General features: G+C 39.1%; 1 protein-coding gene across 1 annotated transcript in view; it reads left to right on the forward strand.

Annotated features, from left to right (window-relative positions):
• The window catches only part of crybg2 (crystallin beta-gamma domain containing 2), a 49,960-nt gene that overhangs the window by 9,041 nt on the left and 13,028 nt on the right, over positions 1 to 27,891 (forward strand). The window contains exons 2-6 of the mRNA XM_067612533.1: positions 827 to 929; positions 7,057 to 7,212; positions 7,957 to 10,616; positions 20,216 to 21,380; positions 21,942 to 22,664. Coding sequence (XP_067468634.1) covers positions 827 to 929; positions 7,057 to 7,212; positions 7,957 to 10,616; positions 20,216 to 21,380; positions 21,942 to 22,664 — 4,807 coding nt within the window. The remainder of the gene's footprint in view (positions 1 to 826; positions 930 to 7,056; positions 7,213 to 7,956; positions 10,617 to 20,215; positions 21,381 to 21,941; positions 22,665 to 27,891) is intronic.

A 27,891-nucleotide genomic window follows, 5' to 3' on the forward strand; every position in this document is an offset into this window, starting at 1 on the left:
CACTGACATCCCAGGACACGAGTTGGAAAATATTCTGGCAGCAAAACAAAAATTACAAAATCTTACGAAGCAAAAAGCCTCAAAGTGGGTTATTCAAAGTAAATGATAACCATATGAATAATCTTTATTTTGGCTTGAAGCTACAGTTTTCTTGTTTTTGGTAATATAGCTAAAAGTTTTTGTCATGTTCGTTAACTCCTGATGGCATAATTACTCTTTGTTCTATATAAAAGTCATACATACTTTACATCGAACGCTTCCAAGAACCACAAAGTCAATCTGCTGAACTGGTTCTATTCAACATTCCCTCGGGAGTGATTTATTGCTTTATTCTGCTAAGCAGCATATTTTTCCTCTTTTTTAAAAGCTCTGATTATACTGCACAAACAAGATATATATACTGTGTATAGATAAATAAAAGATAGATAGATAGATAGATAGATAGATAGTATTCTGCAAACACTATGTCATTCCAACCATACATGGACAAAAAAATCCCTAAAATTAATGTCTCTAAGCATTTGTCTCCAAGAGTCCCATATTTTTTCGTTTTTAAGCTCAACTATCAAGCATTATTAATGCCCCCCACTGACATCACTGTTATTGTACTATACTGTATATTAACTCCTCAGTTCATCATCAAAGGTCATCTCTATTCACACAACTGAAAAAAACAGAAAAAAAGCATCAGATGTGTCACCAAATAGGGCTTTAAAGCTCAGATTTGCTGCATTTTGTTCTGTTGAGAAAGATTAGAATTTATTTATTTGGATTCAGTTTGTAGAGATTCTGTTAGTTAAAACATTTTTCACTCTGTGCCCCTCAGTGCTGCAGAGCCTAATAACACTGCAGAGGATGGAGACGCCTGTGCTGAAAACGTCTCGGACAAGAAGAGGTCTTTTCTCTATGCCACTGCACCCAGGTCAAAGGTCAGTTAAGCCATTTTCATTGTTGACCTTTTTTCACGGGCAGTTATTACAAATGACTGCCAGTCCACCTTTTTTCAACATCGCAGTTAAGCTGGAAAGATTTTTGACTGGATCATGTCAAAGGGTGAATGTGTGTGTGTTTGTGTGTGTGTGTGTGTGTGTGTGTACAAAATGAGGGTTTCATCAAGCTACATGCCCACATGGCTGCTTGTACATTAAAAACAATAGCATCATCCAGTAAACAAGGATCCTAATATGAATAATCTTATGTTTAGTTTAAATTATTGCCTCAGGTTTTCAATATAAAAGAAAAAGTCAAATTAAAAAAGCATGAAACAGCATTTTCCAGTCACACATACACGAAGAATTTCACTGAGTCCTATTATGTTACGTACAGTTAATATCTTGGTTAACAAGTTTAAACAGTCAGGTTTTTGTTTTTCTTATTGACAAAGATAATCAGCCACAGTTTCCTGACTAAAAGTAAAGTCAATCCAAGAAATAAGCAATATTTTGTCAATTCTTACCTTTATTCTGACTTTGCAAGTAGGTTTGATTTTAAGTGTGAAAATATGCGGCAGACATAAATACACACATCACTGTGTGACGCCCGGTGTGTGTGTGTCTATGTTACTCTGCTCCTGAGTGAAATAAAGTAAAAGTCGGGAATCTACTTCAGTAAAGTGTCTTATTTTCATTCACAAGGTAATTCAAAATACACAATTGGATTAAGGTTGACAAGGAAACAGATGATACAGATCATATCACTTAAAGTATAATGTCTCAGTAGACTTAGAGGCTTTCATCAGCATTAGTTCCAGATCCTGACCAAGTAATAGACAAGCTTCTCAGCACAGAAAGGAAAAATCGGAGGAAGCCTCAGGAGAGGAAGTTTTAAGAGAGATCTCCCACTCATCAGAGGGCTGGAGTTGTAGCCATCTACTTATTGCTATAAATGAGGATAGACTAAGACGCATTTCGGTGAAATGCTATACAATTCAGCACCATAAACAGCCTCCAACACGGCTGTAAAGTTTAATCGACACCTCCCCTACAAAAAAATGAACATTATAACTGGCATTAAGGTAGGATTTATAGCAGGTCTGCTGTATTAGGCTGAATTACATTTAGCTTTGTGTCCCTAATAAACTGGCAGCTGACAGTATGAACATAAAGCAACTACTGGTTTGCTCGTGCTGTGGCAGCTGCCGTCCTTGTCTAACATTAAACGTTCTGTCCAAAGGCTCTATAACTAACTTATGACACTGCAATACCAATACTGAGACAAATAATCCTGAATGGATGAAAATTTTATAGAGTTAAAGGCTAAAAACATCCAGGGAAGAGAGTGCACCTTGCATCATGCTTCTATGAACCCAGCAAATCAGGCATCTGGAAAAGCTTTTGGCAAAATACTGTATTTTCTTTCTTCTTTACTGTTTCTCAACATCACAAATGTTATTTGAGAGGACTGACAAACTGATCTGGTTTACAGCAGGTACTTGTTTAACATATTGTAATTTCCCTACTGAACAACCTTGCAAATGCACTATATCTAAATCTAGTGTTGTGGTGTTAATCTGCAAGTCAAATGCAAGTAAGATCTGTTTTTGGCAAAAAAATGGTCGCCTGATTCAATTAAATTTTTGAGTCAAACATTTAATGCGTGGGTTTTAAACTGTTTATCCTCTGTAAACGTAAGACCTTTGCTCTGGACGTAGACAAAGCTTGTAGCTAAACCTCTCAAAACTTTTTCTCTTCTATTTCTGAAGCCTGGGAGTCGGAACAGAATAATGTTCAGTTGAAACTCAGTATTATTCCCCATGGCAAGAAATGCCAAGCACATGATTTAGCAAATTTAAATTTAGATTCTCAATTTTCTTTTGTCTCCCCATTTTTTCACCTTATATTATAATATACAGGAAGTAACAGAAATCACATTGGAGGTTATGTAGTTTAATCATTTTGGTTGGTAAAATTAATTTTGGCATTATTTTTCTTGCCATAAGACTCACTCTGATTTTTTTTTAAAGGTTGTGACTAGTGAACTAATGTTGTGTAGAGCTTCAGTTGAATTTTAAATACCCCTGAAATTGATATACATATACACACTCATGGCAATGTCATGTCATGTCATATCATGGGTGTTTTCATATCTCTGTTTTGCTCCCAGGACAGGCCTGTAGGTTTTCTCTCAACGCTCTAAAAGATGTGAGAAGCTTGTCTGTACAAGCCTATTCTTGGGGGCTTAATTTTTTTGTGAAAGAAGAACCCTTACTTAGGTGAATTCATCATCCCCTCTGCAACAGTACCTGTGGTTATAGGTCCTTTTCCTCCCTTACTAGCATAATTATTTTTGTAAATATAAATATTTTGGTCTGCATCGCCTGAAGAAATTCAATGTCCAAGACCCAGAACTGGTTTTCATCTACACAGGCTACACACTGGGCTTGTAAATTCGTACTTGGCCAGAGTTATACGGGGTACCCAGAGGCTTTCTGCACTCTTAAATTGTGCACTCAAGCAGACAGATGCACTCAACTGTGTCTTGGCTTTGCCAGAAAGCTGCTTAAGTCCAACTTCAGTGACTGGCTACCCCTCCCCCTCATGGAGGAGCTCACAGGTCATCAGACAAGGAACTCAATTGACCATCCTAAAATGCCAAACTGAGAGATACAGGAGATCACCAATCCCCAATATGTGCAGACTCCTAAATGACAGCGGATTTTAGATTTCAGATTTGTGGTAGGAGATATTCGATTTTAGTTAGATAACTGCAAATTTTAAAATGTGGTCTATTTGAAATTTTTAGTCTATTTTAAATATTCATATTCATATATTGATGTTTCATTATAACAGCAAAATAATTCAGTGTTTTAATGACAGTTGTCTTTATGAACCTGTGATAATGCTGAAAGGTCAATAAACTAAACTAAACTTTAATGTTCACTTTGCACAATCCCTATTATTTAATCACACACACAACCACCCATTCTATTAAGTCACACTCACAAAAAGAAATGTAATTGTCAAAGACTGCATGTGACAGACATACACTGTACAGAACTTGTCCTCTAGGGGGCACCATTTCTCAAAAAAACAGACATGCAACACAGTGCATCTGTAGCATCTGTACACAGTCAAAATTTGTAGCAGTTGCTTCATACTTAATATCTGTGCTGCTGTGCTTTACTTTCATTATTCTGCCTACTCTTGCATTGATTCCCAAGTAGATATAATACAGAGTTAGACAGAGAGGCTCTTTTATTCCCTCCAGAAGAGGGTGCAAGTGCTCTACTAAGCAACAATGTTGTGGTGAGATCAATTATGATTTGAATGCTTGTAGGTGTGACCTGAACAGATGATATGGAAAACTATGCTAACTCTACTCATATAGTTTAGTTCTTAAACTGTAATGAATTGATCTGGCAGATGCTATATACAGTGGAGCAGATAAGGATGAAACAGGTGAATGTACATACAGTATTAATGTAGTGTACAGTTACTTATGTGTATATGTTCCCAAAATGTCAGCTCTCAAAATGAGAGTCAAAAAAGTACAATGATGAGAAGATATGAAACCTTGCTTTGTGTGTGAACGCATTATGCAGACTGGTTTTAAAACATGACAAAAGCTTGATCATGCATGTACATGATGACCAGATCAATCCTTCAGTGGCTTTCATGTAAACCCACAGAGATGGCTTGTTCTCTACAAGATAATGTGTTTATGTCACTCTGTATGAATCATCCAGGACTGGATTGAGGAACACTGAGGTGAAATTTCATGAATGATCTCACCTCCGTAATCTCCCATCACATCTATTAAACACATTTAGGATGAACTCAAGTGAACTTAAATGCAGCATCAAGCGTCAATCAGCCTCAGCTAGCCGCACAAAGCAATAGTTTGATTGAGCCACTGTCCCAAGGAAGCTGCATAAGGTGTAGTCTATTTATGTACATTGAATGCCTTTGTATAGTCAGTGTGTGTTAGTATTAAATTTAAATAATGATATAATTAAGAGGTTGTTTGTAAAAGGCTTTTGAGGCAGAGGCTTTGCTGGAGCATGTGGTGTAATAATTCATATTGAACGTCAACTACAAACCTTTGCCCAACCTCACAGCAAGCTAGGCAACTTTTGCTGAACAGCAGCCACTGTGGCTACAAGTGACAGTTACAAGATATTGGTCAATGGTCAAACAGAAACACAATAAAAAAAGAGTCAAAGTTAGTGACCTGACTCAGTAATGTCAGTTACAAAGCAATGTATATCTAGAGTATCTAAAGCCCACAGAAGCTACTGGTTATACCAGACTAAATGATGGCTGTAGTGGAAGTAGTAATGAATTGAGCAAGGGTGCATTTATTGTTTAGTAGTTCAGTTTTTCTTTTGAGGAAGATATGTGAATATCTGTAAATTTATGTCGAGTAAAAATGAAAACAATGTTTTTAATGGACACATAGGCCGTAACCATAGGTTAATAATTACTAATTGATTGATTGATTGATTTGTTTATTTGAGTGTCCTGCACCTTTTCTGGTGCCTGACCTATATGGGCTTACAAGACACTAGACAATAACCAGGATGGCTACATGCCAAATCATAATGTACACTTCCACAAATTTAAGTGGAGTGCATTTCTAAACATTCACTTTACATGACAGAAATGTCCTGTGATGATGGATACAGTGTTTCCTGTCTTAGCTGCCACGCATTTTCTATAGATCTCGCCAAAACATAAATCTCCACAACTTGTACTATCAGCTTCAGTCAATCAAAACAAATCAGGATTCTTCTGTTAGATATTTTCTTGCTACCGTTAAAGGGTGGAAGGTGTGTCTGTGACTTTGTTTTCTTGTATCAGTATTTTTATCTCTGTTGCAGTTTCATGTATATACACACATCTTAATAAACAAGACTTTCGATGTGTCAAACACAACAGGGTTACCCTGCCCACGTACACACTTTGATTGTTGTCTTTGCCTCTCATGCTTTCCAAACTATCCCTCACAGAAGGAAGAATTCTAGCAGACACACCCAGTTAGAAATCTGGCAGGTGACAGTGACAGACAGCCCGGGGTTCCAGGCTTGTTTGTCATCAAGGCTCAGCATAACATGCACACACAGTCACCAGAATAGCGTCGCCCTTATCTTTTCAATCAGTGTTTGCAATCAAGAGCACGCTTTAGTATCTTTTAAAAATATCTGGAGAGGAACGTCTGGGTCATACTAGGTGGTCTGCTAAGATACTTTGACAGCCTTTTAAGCCTTTTTGTCCTGCTAATCTGACACTTATTTATATAGAAAAAAATGTTAGATTTAGATGTTACTTATCTCAGGATTGTACATCAAAACGTACATACACAAGCAGTCAGTCATATATAAGAGGATTTGGTGATAAATTCACTGATTCATGGTTTTTCCACTTTTCTGGCTGCGTATAAGATTTGCTGTAAATCTATGATATAATGCAGCCTACAGGTTGTAACTGTACACTGCAGTAGGCTAAAGTAAGACTCTATAATTAGAAGTTGTTCATTAAGTTTTACTATTTACCAAAGCTCTCAGCTAGTGAAGTATGTTCAGTAGATCGTGTTCTACTAGTCTTTCATTTTTTTCAGGGTGGGGTAGCTTTTACTGCTTGGAATGAAGGCAGGGTGTCATCTCTTTTTTCTTGTTTACAAGCTTAAGAATTCATAATCTTTAATTTTCATTGTGTAGTATCTTCGTTCACATGACTGAAAGACGTAGTGTTTGGGAGTTACCAATTAACCTTTAGCAAGGGCATAGGGGAATGATCATGAATGTTTGGTATGTGAGTTATGTTGTATGTATTCAAGTTAAGATTTGTGAGCCACAGTAAATGTTTTAAGGGGAAGGATTTTATATAAACCAACCTGTAAAAATCCCCTCTGATTATTAGTTAATACATACAGTATATGTTAAGGCAACATATCTCTTGATGCTTTTAGTAACACATGATATTGTCTTTTTATCTTTGTGAGAGTTAATAATGACCTTTACATTTTATGTTTTATATTTTGCATTTCACATATTCTCTCCATCCCTCTCTCTCTCTTTCTCTATAACTCTGCATCTCTCCATCTTTCTCTTCTTCTCAGGGCAAAGAATTCAGCTACTCAGAGTTGGATCTCCGTAAGCCCAAAAGGTTTGCTACCTTTTCCCTTGGTCTTAGAAAGAAAAAGAGGAAGGATGACGAGGATATCTCTAAGAGTACTTTTGGCCTTCATAGCCCGGGCATTGAAGAGCAAGAAGAGGTAACACCATCCCAAAATGTTGTTTGTTCAAATTCAAGAACTGCATATTTAGCTATATGATCTCAGTGTTTTGCCCCAGTTTGTGTCTTCTCATATATCATCATTACAGTCAAGTCACAAAGCTGAGCATCAGTATGTTTCTCTGACATATGAATCTGGGGTGATCTTTCCAAAACCCAGGAGGTCACTTAACAACACTTAAATCAGTTTTAAGGTAGTTTAGGTATTTCCAGAAACCTCAAAGACTCTTGTGTTTCTGGATCAAACATTACTTCGTCTGCTGCACAATTAGAAAGATTTTTAATTTCAGTCTTCAGTTCGTAACCAAAAAAAGATAATAGCCAGAAATGACATATTGCGCTGTTTAATGTGTAGAATGTAAACCAAACTTACAAAGTGTATTTATCAGGTATATTTATCTATGTAAATCTTTTTTCCATGATTTTATATTTTCAAACTTAATAACCTGTTTATATTTTTCTCTCTTTTTGTGCAAATTGAGAAAGATATGTAACTTCCAATAACCATCTGTTTCCTTACTAGTTTAAAATCAGCAGTAAGTGTTATTTCCAGGGGATTTTCTCTTTTATCTTTTACAAAAACAGATGCTTAGCTCTGTGACTCTATGCAATTATGTCTTGCAATCATCACAGATGAGATTGCACAAACTGGGTCTCACTTGTCAGTATCTACAGTTAATTCATTATTATTTCGTGAGTGAAACTGTAAATAATCTTTTTATAGAATACTCTGGACCTCAGTCAGATGGAGCTGGATCAGGGCAACACAAAGACAATGTTCAGCATGTCTCAACCGGAGCTTGAAACCAGCAATTCATTTGACATCCCCTCTCCTCCCCCTGTGGCGACAAACCAGTTAGAATCCAATTTCCCTCTGCCCAAACAATGGCAGTCATCTGTCACTATAAACACACAACCAGAGTCCCAGAACCCTCTGACAAACAGCTCCGACCTTCTTGATGTGCATAAGGAAACACAAAAAGCACCTATTGCTACCATCCCCGAGCTGAAGCTGGATGATCCAGGTTCACCAGAGGAGAATGAGAACATTCCTGTTCATGATAACTCATCCGAAAGTGATTCTGATTCATCCGCACCCATGAATCATACAGACACCACCTCTGCTGTTAATACTCAGACTACACCTAGCATTCCAGCAAGCCGGCCTGCAGTGATGCTCGACACCTCAGATCACAAAGTAGCAGTTGTCGACTCAGTCTGTGCAAGTAAAAGCCTGGGTGATAATGATGTTCCCCAGCAGTCTAACACAAAAACAGAGATCTCTATTACTGAATCCACCAGTGTTACATTATCACACCATCAACCTGAAGCATCCGACACAGCTGACAGTCCAACTCCAAGTGGTGAAGCCTCCCTGGCGCATGTTGACTCCACTATTACAGAGTCAGTCCCTGCTCCTCGCGCAGATACCTCTGCTCTCATTGCAGACTCTGCTACTGTCCATCATGAAGTCTCAGTTTCTTGCACTCAGAGGTCTATCCCTGAAATTGCCAGGAGTGCCACCACAACCTTGGCTGTTAGTGGTGAAAGGCACTTTCCTCCTGTCAATCAAGAGGCAATTTATGAAGCTTTGTATGACTCACTAATCCCCAAGAGTTTTGGCTCTGAGATAATGTCTTCCCTCTCAACCCCTTCCTCTCAAGTTCATACTGAGATAATAAGACATGTTAATGTCAAATCAGAACCTGTCATGGTTAAAACCCTTAATGAGTGTCACACAGAAACTAATGTCATATACTCCCGTCTGTCAACTTCACATGACTCTGCTGCTCGCGGAATAGATGATGCTGCAGGCAGTTCTACTAACATAAACTTCAATGAAAGAAAGGTAATTTCTTCGAGTGAGGGCTCCAGCATGGTTAACGTTTCTACAAGAGACCCAGACAGAACTTCCTCTGTCAATTCATATTCTGAACTGGTTGGTCAAGACACTGATAAGATTCCTTATTCGGAGCCGACGCGCTCCCATTCAGGGATGAAATCAGACAGCCCTAGCCTTGTTGAAGACACTGTCGGGTCTGTGGCTCAAAACCCTGCCCCTCCCGTTTCTCACTGTGTAACATCCCAGGGGACAGATACTCAGGTTACAGACTCCAAACAGAGAGGGATCCTAGTTAAAGAGTTAGTCACCAACGGGACAAGCGCTGATTCCGGCTGTCCCGCTCCTGTACCTGATAAAATGACCGCAGTGAAGGATCTTGAGATGAAAATCGAAACGACAGAAAAGGAGAATTTTTCTGCTCCTTCAGGACAGGTGGGGGAGTGTGAAGTGCCAATTAGCCCTGCATATCTGAGCGTAGGATCAGATGATGGCAGTGCCATGGAGGTCTTTTACAGCGCTGAAGAGGATAATGCAGAGGAGAGTGGGGGTGAAGAGATGTACACGGTGGACAAAGGAGAAGAAATGTGCATGGTTGACGGACTGAAAGACATGGAGGAGCTTCCACAGCAGGAGGAGATTACAGAAAGAGGAATAAACAACAGAGATGAGGGAGAGTTCAGGCTGTTAATTGTTAAAATGGAGCACGAGGGAGGTAAAATGGGCAATGAAGAAAAAGAACACCTTGACAGCCAAAATGAAACAGAGCAACTACTAAGAGGTCAGAGGGCAGAAGCTAAAGTGCCGGAAACTGAAATGTCTGAGTTTCTCGAAGGCAGTGATGGAAGAAGTCAGGAGACTGAAGTAGCAGACAAAGTATTGCCACAGATGAGAGAGGAGGGGGAGAAGGAGAGAAAGGAGGAGTTACTGGCCACACCGGTTCAGCAGGTGAACACACTGATGGTATGCGAGTTTGCTCCACCCTCCAGTAAGCCAGATGGGCAGGGGGAGGGGTCAGAGGGAAACTGGACCGCGGACATGGAAACACAAGACCACCCTAATGAGGAGAAGCAACTCCCAAACCAGGACATACAATATCTGGACAACAAAGACAGCAGGAGTTCTGAACTTGTACATGCTCCATCCAATAACACAAGAGAGGAAAGCATGATCACACCCAAAGTTAGAGATGCAGAAGAGCAAGTTTCACTGACTGCAGAGGCAGGCAGGGGAGGAGAGGAGAGCAAAGAAGGCGCAGACATCACAAAAAGTGCAGTCACAGATACTTCTGTTATAACAGAGGTTGTCACGGGCACTTTGACACACTGCATCGAGCAGCAATCAGATGCCACAGAGTTTGAAGACAATAGGGCTGTACAGAGTAATGAGTGGGTGGATACAATTACTCAGGGGACAAACGTAAACAGGCTAGAACAAGTGGCAGTCTCAAACACAGACACACACCGTCCTGGTACCAAAGCTGCAGAGGCTCTCTCAGAGAGGCAGGAGCATCCGCCAGAAGCCCAAGCTGATCAGAATCAGGGGTAAGTCTTATTTCTTTTGGTTTTCAAGTTTGATTGTATGAGTCCAGCTGCACAAACAGCCTGTGGAACATGAATGAAGTATGTGGTGTCTGCTGTCATTAAACTACAACCCTTCACAGCATCAAGGGAAAGTGCACAACAGGTGAGTTATTTTACAAACATGAATGCTGTCATTTAGGAAATTGCTTCCCTTGTAGCTGCTGTTACTGTGCAACATATAGCCTAAAGGGTGGGTTAGACTCAAACTATAAACTGTTAATATAAGTGATATACATGTATAGCCAAGAAAACAGGCCATGTATGGATAACCTTAACTTTCTCACTTTACCGTGTGGTCATCTGATAAGGCTCTGAAATCTGAGGGCTAAACATTTCCTCTGATAAAAAGGTCAACGCTGGATGAGCTGTCTTGTTTACGTATAGAGCTGACTAAATACCTGCGAAGCTTTGAACACACCCTTGTTGATGTACACATCCATGTCTGGTGATATAACCAAGAATCACTGGATGTTTTGAGCTGTCAATATCAAATACCTTCAGCACAGGTACCCAGCTCAGGTTGATCAATCCCTGGAGCATGTGTAGCTCACAGATCACGCCTCATGATACATTTACAGTGTGGAGGTGTAGCATGATAAACACTGGCAGTAAATGGATCGATTGTGTTCAGTCAATTCTACATATTTAAACTCTGAACTATGATTGATTTATTCAGCCATGTTTTGGTGAACCTATGTTTGGAACATACTGAGCATACAGCTGAACAGTGGAGTAGTGAATTATGATTCAGGAGTGGTTCAGTGCATTTCTTTGGATGTTTTAGCACTTAAAAACAGCTGCTGTACTTCAAGAAGGAACAAATTACAAAGGTTTATATATATAAGGGGTCATGGTTTAATACTTAAAAGATTTATTTCCTATACACCTTCTAGACATATATGACCTTGACTTCACAAAACAATTGAAAGTCCATATGCAGTATATATACTTAAACAGATCTGCCTACACTCGCTCAGCACATTATCCTTCCTGCTGCTGCATCACTATATGCTTCCTGACATTTTTTATGGCTTCCATCTCTCCTGCCTCTTTCTGGATTATGTGTTATGAATTATGAATTCAGAATGTTTGGTCACTCAATATGTGCTCATGACATTTAAATGTTTTATATCCCAGGTTTTATTTCAAGATTCAAGAGCTTTTATTGTCACATGCACAGTAATACAACAGGTGGCAACAGTGAAGGCAGTGAAATTTGGCTTCCTCAAGCTCTAGTTCCAATTAGGGTAGTAAGTTAATATTTACAATTGTCTCACACATCTGTTATTGTTAATGATTACAACTTTGAAAATTATAATCCTCTTTGGCTCCACAATATGTCCGGACACCTGTAGGTTTGGGTGTAAGCCAGATTGCTCATTTGCTTATCAACGCATTTATATAACACAGTTCTGTTTTGGTATTGCTGCATTATTTTCTGGTTTTATCTGATGCTTTGATCAGGAATTTTAATTCACCAGAACAAATGTTGCTTAAAGTGATGCTACAACACCACATCTGGACCATATGTCTTAAAAGGAAAAGTTGCTGTCTTTAGCGCGGTCGGGATGAGCTGTGGTTTTGTTGGTGTGTTATTGTGCATAGGCGTGTGGTTTCATATTAGACTGCTCGATGCATCTCTTCCAACGTGATTGTTTTGTGTGTCTTAAGTGTCAACAGAGTCAACAGGCTTTCTTTCTGTTGCCATGACTTGATGGACGAAATAGATTTCTCAGGAAGACAATGTTTTGGGGGGACTTTGCGATACATGGTGTGACAGGTGCAGATTTATCATTGCAGCTACCTTATGTAAACACAGCAGGGACTAACCACAAGTAGAGGGGGAATCTGCTGGCTCTGCGTCAAAATAATCCTGTCACAGTCTGGCTCTGTTTTCCTTGGTTGCCACTATCTACCAGTCTGCTAGATGATTTTTTTCCTATTTGTTGAACTGGACTTAGTGGGAGGAGGACGGATGAGAGAGGCTGCAGATTGTATTAAGGGATTATTTGATATTTTACTACACATTGACCCTCGTAGAAACTAAGTAAGACTGGGATGACAGTATGAACAAATTGTATTGTTACATGCAGCCTTTATATGTGACACATGTCACTCCACACGACAAACTTATTGTTCCATGTTTATGTCAACAGCTCTGTATGTTTGAGTTCTTTAAAGACCCTAAGGTTTGCAGTGTTATGTTGAGGTGTGTTTGCTGTTTCTGCTCAGTTTGCCTGTTCCTGTGTCACAGTTTCTTTTCATTTTCAATAAATAGTTCTGCTTTTGATCCTGCCTTCTCCTGCATTCAGGGCCACCTGCTCCGCCGCTCTCTTTTTGTTCTAGACAATTAGGGAGGGGAATGTGCTGCACTATGTTTTTTGTATTTTTAAAACCACCAGATGGCAGCAAATACTTGTCTTTCACATGTGAAAGGCACTGGCTTGCAGGTTACCATATTACTGACAGAAAACAGAGGTGGGATAGGTTCATCAGATAGGCTAGTAAAGTTGATCTACTGTATATATGCTATAACAATGATGATCCAATGATTTTTTTAAATGACAAAACACATAAATCAAAATTTAAAAATGGTGTAGTTAGTTTTCCAAGCCACTGCTTTATGCTGCTGATGTTGAACATTTCATGGATTAAAAACTGTTTTATATGTCAATCAGTGTTCTGCTTTGGTAAAAACCAAAAGAAAAAAATTATGGAACAATATACAGGCTTAGTGAAGGTGAGAAACTGAAATATAGTGGTTACATCATGGCAAATAATCTAAGAATGAATATCAACAAAGAAGGTTATAGTAGCCTACAGTTTTCCAACATTGTATGTGCTTCTGTAATGCTCAACATCATTTCCATGGATGTTTTGTTTTTTGTTCATAATCTGTGAACAAACAAGTTGTGACATCCTACACTTGAAGCAACATAGTTTCTGGTGAACAGGTATGCTAATGCTTATTGAAAGATGAACAAGCATTTAGCCAGCCACACCTGTCTCACAGGGTTCCTCTGTGATGGAGTCATGAGGGGAACTATTAGATACATTCTCCAGTTAGTTGGACCTCCCCAAGGTCTAACTGGTAAAGAAATGCATATTTTTTTTGTCAGTTTTTCATATCTACAGTCTTAATTTCTGCCTCTTTATCAAGGCTCAGTTTGCTTTTTTAGTTTATGAAAGACTGAAACAACCAGTCAACTTTATTAGCTTTTTGTTCTTTTTAGTTTTTCTAGCGAAAGCTGAAATAAACACAGGAGTACGGAGATGTTTGTGGAGGGATTTGATCTGAAGCCACTCCAGCCACTTGTAGGTCTCCAATCCAAGCTCTATCACTTACCTTTGTCCTTTGTTTTCTGATTGTTGACTGACAGATTGTCGTCTGACAGCTTACTTGAGACACAAGTGGAATGACAAACTTGTGGAGAATTCCCTTTCTTGTAAATTACTTTCTTTCAGCAGAACATGTGGAGGGAGTTTAAACCACACCTTGACTTGATCTTCACAAAATCCTACCTCTTAACACTTGGCTTCCACAGACTAAGGTCTGTCTGGGGGTCACTTCCATAGAAACTGTGTATTTTTCAAAATTTTCCTTACATCATATAACACTTTTCAGACCAACTGAAAAAAACAGTTCTTTATTTTGCTCGTTCTCACAATCAGGATCAGTTTTAAATTGTTGCTTGAACACTTGACACTTAGCGGCTAGTTAGGGGAACTGAAGACCATAATTCTCAAGTAAAATGAATACACTGTGTATGTATTGCATCTAAAATCATGAAAACAAATCTTTTCCTATACTGTATGTTCCTAGACTCACAGGTCAGTCTCTAAACACTTTGCTCATGGAGACTGAAGACGATCTCCCAGGTTTTGTTGTTAAAATTGGACCTGAAAACATGCATTGCAGAACCAATCCAAAGTCTTTAGGGTGGTATGTTCCGGACTGCACAGGAAATTGCTACAGTACAAAGCCACATACCATACTTAAAAAGATACACAGTATTAATGAGTGGTGACATTCATATTGGGAGAAAATCCTACTGTATCTTTTTATCTGTTATGTGAATTGACAAAATGACTGTCTTTCAACAACAGCATTCTAGTAAACAGGATTTTGACCATGTAAATACATAACTGAAACAGTAAATAACTATACAGTAGTTGGCCAGTCTGTAAAACAGAATAATTGTGATGTTTTCTTAGTTGCATTAACCTTTAGCACTATGATGTATAAACTACACTTGAACTTTCTGTCTTGAGCTTAGTAAAGCTTCTGGGCTTGCTGGTGTTTGACAGCCAGACAGATGGTAGCTGAAGTCATACTACCGTATGGCTTGTGACATACGATAGAGAGAGAGAGAGAGAGAGAGAGAGAGAGAGGGGAGACACATGCACTCTTTTCCCACTCATAAATTTCCATATAAATCATGTATTTTTAGACAGTCAACCAGATCTGAAAAGTTAGTTTCATCCTGTAATTAGGAAAGGAATTATGATTTGCCTGGTGGCTTCTCTTGTGAGTTCATACATGTGTCTTGCTTGCTTAGCTACGTCTATTTGCACAAACTCTAATTGGCAAATATTTAAAATAGATTATTATATATTCTATGCCCTAGACATACTGTTTCAAGTCTGTGTCTGATGTTGACAGCGCTGTGTTTTGAATTTGCAGTAAGTTTGTGTCTATTTTCGTAAAGAGTAATTCAATCAGTGAAGACACAAGTTCGCATGAATTAAAATGGATATATAGGAATGGAGCCTTATAAATAGCATCCTATTGGAGATCCCCCCCCAGGGAGCCATAGACAGGGTGGGGGTGGTGGAGGGGTGAAGATGTGATGCGGCATAGACTGTAATGACAGCAGAAAGCGATAAAACAGGTAAAGTGGTTTGAATATTCTTCAGCTAAGATGATCATCGGATGATAGAAAAGCCCGCACAGAGCCCAGTGACATAATTGGTTAATAGTTGAGAGGCGGATCTCAGTGTGATGACGAAATAAGCTGACAGTTTTCATCCTGCTTGAACTTGCACTAAAAGCTTCATGTCATCTTAAGCATCCATCTGTACCTTTTGTACCAGTTTGAGATTTTGATGCCCTGACAGGAGTTTAACAGAAAGAGGAAGCTTTTTCATTATTTTATTGCGTGTTAGGTTGGCTCTACTTTGCATGCGGCGGTGGCTTCACTCCAACATGTTTCCAACAGTGCAAGCAGCCTAAATGAAACTGTAGGTGGTATTTTTTAGGATGTTAATGAGTACAGAAAGAAGAGTGTTTGCTGTTAAGAAGAGTTAAACATTTACTAAAAAAAATAACACATAAGCTTCATCAGGCAGATGTTATTCTTTGATCTTCAGAGCTGCATAACCAGGCAAGGCAGAACGCTATAAATTATGCTCATACATAATTGAATGGGACGTTTTTCCTTTCATGTGCAGTACACACATTCTCTAAACGGTGTGTGATTCAGTGTTCTTGTACGTATGGATTTATGGTCCCTGTTGAAGCTGATACATATTCTAGCATGAGTGTGCATGGATCTTGGTTTACAGGTGTGCCTGTGTATGTACAGTAACTGCAGCACATTGTGTTTTTACTGTCCGTCTATGTAACTGTTCTTTCTACCTGTCTCCTCTAGTCTCAGTATGACACATGTGGCATAATTTGCATATTACAGTGAAGTCTAAGAGGAGGTTTAGGATCACCGCCAGAATATACAGGGATATCCCAGGAGTGTTATGTCCATCTGGTTGACAGGAAAAATGTTTTTTAAAAAAAGGCTGAGAGGACGAGATTAAGATGTTTTAAGATATAAATTTCTATTCAATGAGAGTTCAGCAAGGAAGAATGGCTGGCTGTGGCTAAATAAAAAGGTTGTTTTGTGGGATAAAACATAAAAAGAGACAGTTCACCTTGAAATGAAAGAGTTACTACACTCTGGTTTGTGGTTTACTGCCCATCTGTCACTGTATGTATATCCAGTCTTTAAAATGCAATCAACAGCTGTTTTATCCTATTATAAACAGCATCTCTTCGTTATGACCTTTTGGCTTGATTTACACAACAGACTTTATGAGAGTGACTCATTCTTTGGTCAATGTGTGGAGACAAGTCTGTCAGGGACACTGATACTCAAATTATTTGCACCCATACAATTAATGACGCTTTGTATCGCTACTCACATTCACTTGGAACAACTCCTCCCCTGCTGCAGATATTTCAAATTGTTGTATTGTAAATACTTCTTTCTGGAATCATGTCAAATATTTTACTCAAGAAAGCATCCTGATTACCCCTCTTTGTTATTGCGTGCAAATGAATTTCCGGCAAGAACAAAAAGAAATATAAGGATAGTGAAGTATGTCTGATTATACTTTATTTTTTGTTATACGTGCTTTTACCTACAGCACACTGTGACCTTTATGGTTTCAGGTTTTTTTTGTCGTTGCGCAATTTACTTAGGCAATTATATTCTTCATGACCTTTGAATAATCCACCCCCGGCATTGTTCTTATTTGTCACTTGAATGGAAGTGTAAGGAGTGATACCACCTTTGTCAAATAGTTTTGAGGTCTAATGTCAAATTTGATGACTGTTTAGTCATGATGGGCATTCTGTGTGTAGTTTCACACCCTTTCCACCTTTTACTGGAAGCGGCCCACACAGTACATCACAAGACCTTTTTACCAATTAAACAGGGTTCGTAATCTAATTGCTACTTGAAATTTTCCTGCGACGTGGTGAAGAGTTCCACAAGTGTGTTAAACATGGTTCACTGATGGAGGATCAACTCAGAACCACTGCCTGACTGATGAAATGCTTTCTTGACATTCAATGACCTTAGAATTATGAGATTCTATCTTACATTTTTGTCAAAATGAGTTATTTACATGAAACTATTCCTTGTCAAATTATTCACATTTTGTGCAGGTTTATTTTTTGTTTTTTGCATTGATGGCCCTAAAATTTGAGAAAAGAAAAGGTTCTATCTCAAAAATCAATCTCTAACTTGGTGCTATACGGTTCCAACTGCAAAGCATCAATCAGTGTTAGGAATGTAGACAGGAGGACCAATCAGGTTTCTGACTTTTTACTGTGTCACCTTACTGCTGCAAGCTGGAGGTCAAGGCGGAGTTACACGTGTAGCCCCGCCCACCACTCATAAAGTTGATACATTGTCTCAGCAATGAAATGACAGCATTACTCTGAGATGTAGACGGTTTTATAATAGCAGATTTGCAATTTAATGTGTTTGCTGGCAATGTCAAATGTTGATTGTCATCAGTTCTCATGTATTAGCACACATTCAGGTCACAGAGGTGACCATTGGTTCCTCTAAAAGATAATTAACTGGCAGTGTTTGAAAAACCCAGAAGGTTGTTTAAAAACATTTACCGCTGTTCTGACTTCTAACCATCTGGATTTTAAAAAATTCTGCCCGCTGCACGATAAAAAATATTTTTATTGTGACTCTGTTTCCATCCATGTAGCCAGTGGGCCGCCATCTTTGTTTTGATACAGAAAGATAGGGGCAACTTGGGAAACAGGTTGAACATCTTTCTTATGTTTCAGTAGGCAAAATATTCTTTTCATTCAGATGATTAGAAGAGTCTTTGGGGATTATGGAAATACTGTTAAAACAGCGATAAATGTTTTTAATGACCTTCTTGGTTTTTGCAAACATCACCAATTAATTATCTTTTAGAGAAACTGATGATCACCTCTGTGACCCAAATGTATGCTGATACATGAGAGGCGCAAACTGGGGCTAGATCAACATTATATATTTAAACAATTTTTACTCAGTCAGCAACTTAGTTTTATTGAGAATGCATGAAATGTTAACTAAAGCTCACCAACAGCTAAGATAGCCAGCAGCTAAATTAGTGCAATTTAGCTAACTACAACAGTATGTATAAAAGTTATCCTGACACAAGTTTACTGTTGGACTGCTGGGCCTGAATCCCAACAGACCTAACGCTGGCAAGTTTTATTCAGTGTTTAAACTGTGTTAAATTAGCGAGAACCACTGAAAAAACACCAGAATTAAGGGCAAGACTATGGCACCAGAAATACACTGTTTGTCACCCTGTGGTATCACACTACCACAACTTTGAAATGATTTTGGACTTCTTGCAGGCCAAATATAAAATGTCTTAATGTGTTTAAAAACAAAAACAAAACAAACAAACAAAAAAAAACAACATAATAATCTGTCATCTGTTGTAGCTAACTAGATTGTTTATCTTAGCTTTAATTAACATTTTAGTTAGGCCTGTTCTATAAAACTAATTTGCTGATTAAAAATTGTTTAAATAGATAATGTTGATCAAAATAACTGAGGATGAACAACATATTTTATCTTGTTTGAAAAGTGGATTACCTCCATGCTAGTCAGCTAGCTTGCAAAGTAAGTTTAATTACACAGTTAGCACAGTTGTTAACAATAATTAATGTCGTCATTAGTGAGTTAAATTACTCTGATTACTCAAATGACAGCAATGAAAGACAAAATGTTAATACGTAAGAATATGAGATACATTCAGACTGTTAGTGCTGATTTTAACGCTACCTGCTGCTAACTGGGTTCGTGTCTGTTTAATATTGTAACTTGTGTCCTGCAGCAGACACACTCCATTCAGAGCTCAGACACTGACAGAGACCCTAGTTTCTCAAAAAATAAGTAAAAAAAGAAGTTAATTTGGGAGCAGAAAAAGACAAAAAAGGCTCTGAAATGAAGAGCAATAAACAACAATAGACAACAGCCAAAACAAAGTAGAGCAAGGAGAGGAAATATCTGTCTAATGTCCTAAATTTTGATTGTGACAAAATATTTTCAAATCATATTCCTTCAAATGTTGATGAATTAAAGTTTACTTGTCTTTAACATGGGGATCTTAGTGTTGTTAACATTACACCATAAATTTTGCCTGTATCAGCTTTAGGATTCAGCCACTTTAAACACACACACACACACACACACACACACACACACACACACACACACACACAACTATGCAGTAGCTCCTTTCGTGGATGCTCTTATCTGATTTGGAGTGCTACATTTTAAGGCATCTTTGCTGACAACGTGTGTGTTGAGTGACACTTGCACAAGAAAGAAAACATACAGGTTTTTTCCTAAGAAGTTTGCTTTGTACAGTTCAACACTGTAAATTGAGAAGTGTTGACTTAGTGTAACCTTGAATTGTCAGATGACAGTGTTTTGCTTATGTGCACATGATCCCTCCAGCACAACCCCATTCAGCTGAAACGTTTACTTTATTCAAATTCTGTCATGTTTTGCTCTAATCCAGTTTCTACATCTGTTGCATCCACAAGTCCTTTGTAAACTTTATTGCATGCAAGCAATGACACTCAAAGTTGCTTTGTATAATTTGCATTGTCGGAATAACTGACGACCACACCCTAGAAGCAGTCCAGCAATGTATACACTGTGGACCAGTTACCATAATTAATTCAGACTCTGGCTTTATCGTTCTGTTTTTGTCATCTTTGCCTTTTTCTCTCCTTCTCTGTATTTTCTCAGGTCCCTGACAGCAGCTTCAGAAGTCTTTGCTTCAGAAAGTCAGCAGACAGAAGTTGACCAGGAATCAGCTGATAAAATGTATTCAGGCTTCAGCAGGCTGAGCACCTCCCTCTTCATGAGGAACTCATCTCCCCTTAAAGAGGATGATTCCAAAAATCGTTTCCGTAAGGTATCTCTGGTCAATGAGGCCGATACCACTGAGGTCAACCAGGATATTGCGGACTTTAGCAGAACAAGCACCACTGTGACTGAGTCAAATGAGTCAGATCTTGGCTCAGAGTATAGATGGAGAAATAAATTTGAGGGGGTTTCTCAATATAAACCATACAGACCAGAAGAGTCTTCTTTTTCTGACTCTCTGAGTTACAAAATTCCTGACACCAACATCAGTGCCTCCTCCTTTTCATCCTCCTCTGATGTCCTCGAGGCTATAGCATACAAACCCCACAGCAGTGTCTCTTCCACCTCCTCTTCCCCCTCTCCAGAGGAACATATAATCCTTGGCAACAGGCTGAGTGACAGGACTGTTTATCTGAGCCGTGAGAGTGAGCCAGTGGGAGAACCAAAAGATGAGTGTAGGAGGAGCTTTGTGGAGCAGGAGGAGCCTGCTGCACCTGCAGGTGAAAGAGAGGGACAGAGAGAGGGAGAGGCAGAGTCAGAGAGGATAAAGTCACGTTGGGACTCACACCAGCTCCCTGTGTCTGGCTTCCCCTCGGTGCATCAAACCAGCCGTGACACCACCGAGGACGACGAATCATCCCATTTTACTGGAGTGTTCAAGGCCATGCGCGTGGAGCTGGTCTCTGACCCTGCAGCTCCTCTTTCCACTCCCCCTGCCTCCCCTAACATAGACTCCCCCCATCAGTTGGACATGGAGAGCCTGGTGGATACCCTGAAGAACATGGGACCTTCCCAGAGGCCAAGGGGCATGGGCCTGCGTGGGCCTCCCCAAGTCCTCCACTCCTCCCTGCCACCCATCGATGAGGATGTTCCAAGTTCCTCTAACATCCATACATCCCCCACCAGTCTCACAAATGAGATGGGAGCAACAGGCATCCCCAACAAGTCCCTCAACGGACTTTACACTCTGCCTGCTGACCTGGGGCTGAAGAGGAGCACTAGCAGAGACACACGGTCACCACTGGAACTGATGAAGCAGAACCAGGTATAGTACATTCAGAGCCATAAGCAGTATAGTGTCTTTGATTAGTGAAAACCTTATTTCTCCATAATTTAAACTTTCTATGGTTTTAAAAAAGGCAACATAAATTAGACACACATGCTTTTCAGAAAACAACAGTGAAATGTTACTTTCATCTTTAAGCAATTAAGCTGGAAACTTGACAGGAAGGGTCAGGACAATAGTATAATTGTCTAAGTCTTGTTTTATAAGTGTGATTGCTCTTTAAAGGTTCATAATAATTACAAAAAACATATTTTTTCAACATATGCTTCTCTCTGTGGATTATCCTGCCAAACTGTTTCTATAAAGAGATGTTCTTTAGTTCTTTAAATATAATTTTTCAATGCTGTCAGAACCACAAATAAAATTCACCTCCACTGTATTGGGCTGGAGGCAGAAATCTCAGAGATAGATATCTCAAAACCTAGGCAAATAAAACCATCTGCATGCCTCTAAGGGTGAATAAGAAATTTGATTTTTCTTTTTCAATTTCGGTGAACCTATCCTTTAACTTATTGCTCTACTGTGCTCTTTCACCTGCAGGAGCAGCAGCCTGGAGCAAGAGGCCTGACTTTGCCCCTCAGAGCATCTGCTACCAACAGTGTTGTAATGAGAAAATCCTCAGACTCTTCTCCTGAGGACTTAAAATCCCCAATGCTTAATGGAAACGGAATACTTCAGTCGCCCGGTCCAAGCTCCCGTCTGGACAACAGTTCCATCTTTGGAAGCTACAGGTCACCATCCAAAGATCAGACGCTGGAAAATGGAATGGCCCCTCGCTCACTCTTCCGTACCGGCTCACTACCAGAAACGGGGCTTTCAAACGATCGTATGAGCATGGGACGGAAGGAGCTCAGTGAACTCGGCACTGGGACGGACTCAGCAGGGTCCCGCTTTGAGCGCTTCTCCTTCCTTTTGAACTCCTCGTCCTCCGCGTCAGGCTCCTTGAACGGGGCTGAGGACCCCAGTGCTCGTATGAGTTGGCCTCCATCACTAAGCATGAGCTCGCCACCCTCCAGCAAGAGTTCCACCAGCTCCATAGACTTCCATAGACCGTTCACCACCACAGACTCCTCCTCCTTATCCATGTTTGGCCAGACACAGGGGATGGGGATTCTGCAGAGAAGCCTCAGTAATGATGGCACTGTGGGCGTCCAGCAGACTTCACTGTTCAGCAGCTTGCATGGAGGGTCTCATCTCCAGAGCAAAGAACCTGAGCCTGAGAGGAATTTAGCATCTAAATACAGAGCCTTCCCTGACGCCTATGTGAGTATGACTATTATTAATTATTTAGTCTTGTTGGGTATTAATATTATTGCTTAGGTGACATTTAAAATGGCTAGAATATTTTTATAATAACAACATATCAAATGACAGTGTGTAATGTCAGAGGTGTCACTTGTAGTGATGAACCTTAAGAGAATTATCAGCGACTCTGCAGCTCCTCCTAGCTTTACAGAGCTTTATAGCAAGTTTCAGCTCATTGTTTAGCTATCCGGCTCGCAACTTTACTGTTTTGGTTCACTCTTACTGCTTTCATAGTGTCATTTTAAACCTTAAAAACTGATTGTGCATTACCTCGGGAGTTGATAGAGAGCAAAAACACAGAGAAAGTGAATATTATGTTCATCAGCTGGCTGGAAATACGACGCCAAATGAATACTGCCCCCAAGTGGCTGAAAAATTAGTTAATGCAGTTTGAAAGATATAACATATTTGGTGATGATGACCTTAAAATGACTTTATTATATTAAGGTTACATGAGCTGCAAGGCATAATGTGAAAATGGAGATGTACTGATTTATAAGGATTCCAGTTTTTCCATCTTTTTCAACTGGTGAAAAGTGCAGAACTAATTTATGAGGGAGTAGGTCTCAGTTCAGGAGAGATACATGCACACAGTGTATGAATAATGTATTTTTCTGCACCCCAAGGGCAAGGAGAGTGACAAGACCAAGATGAGTGAATGAATGCAGCATAGTCAAAAAAAAAAGGAAGCAGTTTTCTTTCATTTCACACTTTGTTTAACAAACTGTGTGAACTTTTTATTGGAGATTTTGATGTATCCACATTTGGGTGTGCACAGTATGCAGTCAGTGGAAGTATATTTGAGGCTTGAAATGGTTGCCATGTCTATGTTAACGGCTTGAAATGGACTCCTCTGCATACATATCACTTTGTACAGTGTCCATGTTTCCTTTTCATATAGCCTCACTCTCAGATCTATTCTCCTCACTGTTGTAAAAAAGGTCAGCTTACAATAGGTGAATAAGATGACTTCACATGTGGTTTGTTGTGCACACAGGAAACGTCTCTCTGTGTGGCTTTTGTTGGTGTGCGTATATCTGCACACACTATAACGTGTACCATCTATGAAGCTTCATAAATCAGATAACTGTAGAGCACCATCAGCCAAATAAATTCTAGAAATTTGTCTTGGAAGTAGCTGCTGATGGTTCCAGTAACACTCAGTGCTCAGTAGTGTCCATTTAGTACAGTGGAAAAAAGTTCTTTGTAGTTAATGGGATCCAAACCCATCTGACCTACCTGTCAGGTATAGTACATACATCAAAAACACAGAAATGGGGTGTGTATTCTTGTATTCATGCATGTATGCACAGGTTCTTACATGCAAGCTTTTAAGTGTGTATGTGAAACTGGCATAACTGATTAGGACATGTCTTAAAATGATTTTTATTGGCAAGAAGGGTAATGTCTTCCCACACCTGTGCACACCCACTCTTTCACTCTCCTGTCTAGCTGTCTCTCTGTCGTAAATAAATCTGGATTACACCACATCACACAGTTCTGTCCTTTTCAAACCTCAGCTAAGAAACCATAAGATGTTTTTAAGTGATGTCACACTTAACAATTACAATGAACCTTTATATATTGTGAGTGCGGTTGTGCCAATAGTTAGATAACACCGCCATGAATTAACCCCTGAGGAGGAAAGATGCAACAAGCAGTAACTAGATACATTCTGCTTTTAATGAGGCTGTTCTTTTCAGTATTATTATATATACATATTTTTTTCTTGCATAGCACATGATAGTGGTGTTATATTGGTCCATGCAAATACAAAAGGGGTGTCAACTGGATTCCAGAGGCGTAACTAGTCATTTGTCCACAGCTGTCATCTGTTATTTTAATACGAATGTTTGCATAGGATGTTTAACCATGTTCAAACAATACCTAGTTTGTTTTCTGAGACATTAAGTAGTATTGCAATTTGATGGATATCCAGTGGCTTCAGTGGCTCCTTTTTCCAGGCCAAAGCACACAGCATGACCACAGCTCACATTACTGGCTGGGCCACTGAGACTTGAGTGTTTCTAACCCTAGACGCTAGGTTTGGCCCCCTAGAGATCTTCGAGAGAAATATTATTGCAGGAACAAGTTTTTCAGAGTTTTTGCAGACAGGGAAGTTTTTAAACTGACCTCCCATTCAGTAATTTACAGCAGGGCTACTGAAGAAGGTATGGAAAGAAGGCAGCCAAGTAATTTCATCAAACTTGTGTTGCAAATAAGTGAAGTTCCTTTCCTGCCTATGATTACTTCTGCAGAGGCAGCTGATTACAGGTAGCTACCTGCACATTAGTTAGTTTGATCTTTTTTTTAGATCATTTGGAGTGCTAAACTGCAAAGGCATATTAGCTTTTTACAAGTGTTCAAAATGTTAATACCGTGCTTTCACACACTGGATGTCAATGATGGATGTATACCAAGTATTAAAGGTTTCTAATCAAGTAAAACAGTTTAGGAAAAGGTGCAAAGGTGCAATAAACAAGGGAATCTACATGTATATTATATTAAATGTGTATCTGCATAAACTGCAGTCTTGAGCCAAAGGACAAATGGACAATGAACCGGGTTTATCAGTAAAAGTAGTCTGAGAGTGACCTGTCACGACATGGGTGTTAACAGGGATGTATTTTACAGCTTTATCCTGTTTTCCTTCTGTCAACTGAGAGAAAGAGGGAGTGGAAAATAAATGGTTTAGGCATGGTGTGTAAAAAAAAAAAAAAAAACTCCCGGGAGAGAGAGAGGTACACAGGAAAACAGTAAGACAAACATGTACACATTTGTTGTTTCAGAGAATTTTTAACATGCTGCAGGACTGATGGATATCTCTGTTAGTCGAAGTGTTAAGGAGATTACATGCTGCAAACTCTTTCGTGCATTTAAACCATTAGTGACACTTTATTAGCTCGTAGGCAGGAGGCGTCTACATACATTAATCCTGGCAGAACATTTTCTGCTTCGCTCTATGTGTCCACAGGGCTCCCCACCCATTCCAGCTATCTGTTCCTGCAGAGACATGGCCACACCTTGCCTTTTGTATTTATCCTCACATTTCTCCCCTTGTTTACTTAACATTTAATGAAATTGAGTTGACAGGGAGAAATGTGCAGGAGAGTGAGAGAAGATTATCTGTTCCTTTCTCTGAGTTTTCATTTGCTTTGTTCATCGGTTATATGCATCACATGTTCATTCATATTCTGAATATTTGATTTGCTGAAACTGCATATTCCATCTGCAGTAACTAGTTTTATGGGAGAGCAGATCTTGTGCCTGTGGCTGTTCGGAGGGCAGGGAACAGAAGGTGAAAAGTGTCTGTGTGAGTTTATGTTTCAGTTGGGCATCAGAGCAGTGATGAACACATCACACTCCGTGAATGATGCAGTTGTGTCACCTTGTTTTGAGCTGTACTGTATAGTGTAGGCAAGAAGGAAGTTTATATATAAACATACATCATATACCGGCAGGAGGTAAAGCATTGACAGGGTTTTTTTTAGGGAAATAAGGCTATTTTTTTGGCTAAGGCTGAATAAATGACTAACCATTTTTATATCCAAATTGCAATTTGAAAGAGTATAAATTTCATATCGCACAAGCTCGTTTAAAGTGCTACAAGCTTTAGCAAGTGAAAGTAAACCATTTATTTCACTGACGCTAGTGTTAAAATTAGCTCATGCTGCTTGGGTTTTATCAGTCAACTATCGAAACATTGTCAGAACTGACTTGCCAGCAATTTGTCCTTACCATTGTTATCCAACTGTTATCTATTGGAGCTGCTATCAATAAATGTAACGCCATGTTTGAATATCATGATTAAATTTGAATATTAGGTCATAGGTCATAGTATAAAACTATTATCTTAACAAATGTATAATGCAAATAACAGCATAATTTTATCTGATTCTACTCATGTAGAGACAAGAATAATTTGTGAATATGTTTGGTTCAAAACATATTTTGTTTAAAAAAGATATAGACAACCAATACAAGCCTGGAGTTGAATTCATTGATCACAATTTAAAATTTAATGGTAATATTAGTCAGAATTTGATATTTTCCTTAAATCATTCAGCCTGTTTTCAGCCTGCTTTCAGTCAAGTTGGCCTTTTTCAATGGTGCTTAGATGATGGTTTTCTTTGGACAGCATCAATTTGAAGAAATAATATCTTGTGAATGTTTATGTTGTTTTGAATTCACAGCAGACAGCACAATTGCACACTGATAAAATTAGTAATTTACATTCTTAGTAATCTCAATTTTCATCACATTATAATTACTTGGCTCAGTAACAGGGTGAACAGTGTGTAATATGAAACATCCATCATTGATGTACTGTTGATAGATTATTTTCTGCCCTCAGTTTTGATTTATTCATTGCATTAAATGTTTCATAATAAGTCTTTTGTGACTGCATCTGTGATTTCAAGGCGATACATCGCTATTATTTTTACAGCCTCTGAGCCAGTGCTGTACTGTAGGCCACCTATGAGCCTAACTCAGGTGTTGCAATCAGACAGGTTATGATACCATGTCAATACTCCTCTATTGTCTCAGTATTTGTCACTCACCAGTTTGAATCTGGTTTTTCTACCCAAAGTATCTCCAGAACATATACAGTACCAGTGAAAAGTTTTGACACTTACTTATTCAAGGGACTGAGAAGGTGGGTACTTGTAGTCTTTGTTGATTATGCAACATGACAGCATCTCCTATAACAACATAGTTCTGTAAAAAACAATACCACCCATTGTTGCGTTATGAGGTAAAGACAAATGGAGCAGAGTGAGAAGATTTGTATTTGCTGCAGGGGGACCACATGTCCACATGTTTCAGTGTTTCAGACATGCTACATGGTGTCAGGTTTACAGTAACGTGATGCCAGTGAAAGCTGAATTACCAACACAAAATGCACATTATAACAGAATAGAAGAGAACTTGATTGTCAATCAAGGTGGAAAATCTTTGGCCCATTTGGCAGTACACTAAAACATTAAAACATACAATACAAGTTTGGACACACCTTCACATTTAAGGGAATGGGAAAGTGTGTCCAAACTTTTGACTGGTACTGTACGTGCACAGCACATAACACAGCACTGATAGTATGAGTACTCCATGTATAATAAAACAGTCCCCAAAATTTAAACTCCCACTACAGTCAAAAATGTGTTTTCACATTCTTTTAAGAATC

The sequence above is a fragment of the Thunnus thynnus genome, chromosome 15, assembly GCF_963924715.1.
Source record: "Thunnus thynnus chromosome 15, fThuThy2.1, whole genome shotgun sequence".
Classification (NCBI taxonomy): Eukaryota; Metazoa; Chordata; class Actinopteri; order Scombriformes; family Scombridae; genus Thunnus; species Thunnus thynnus.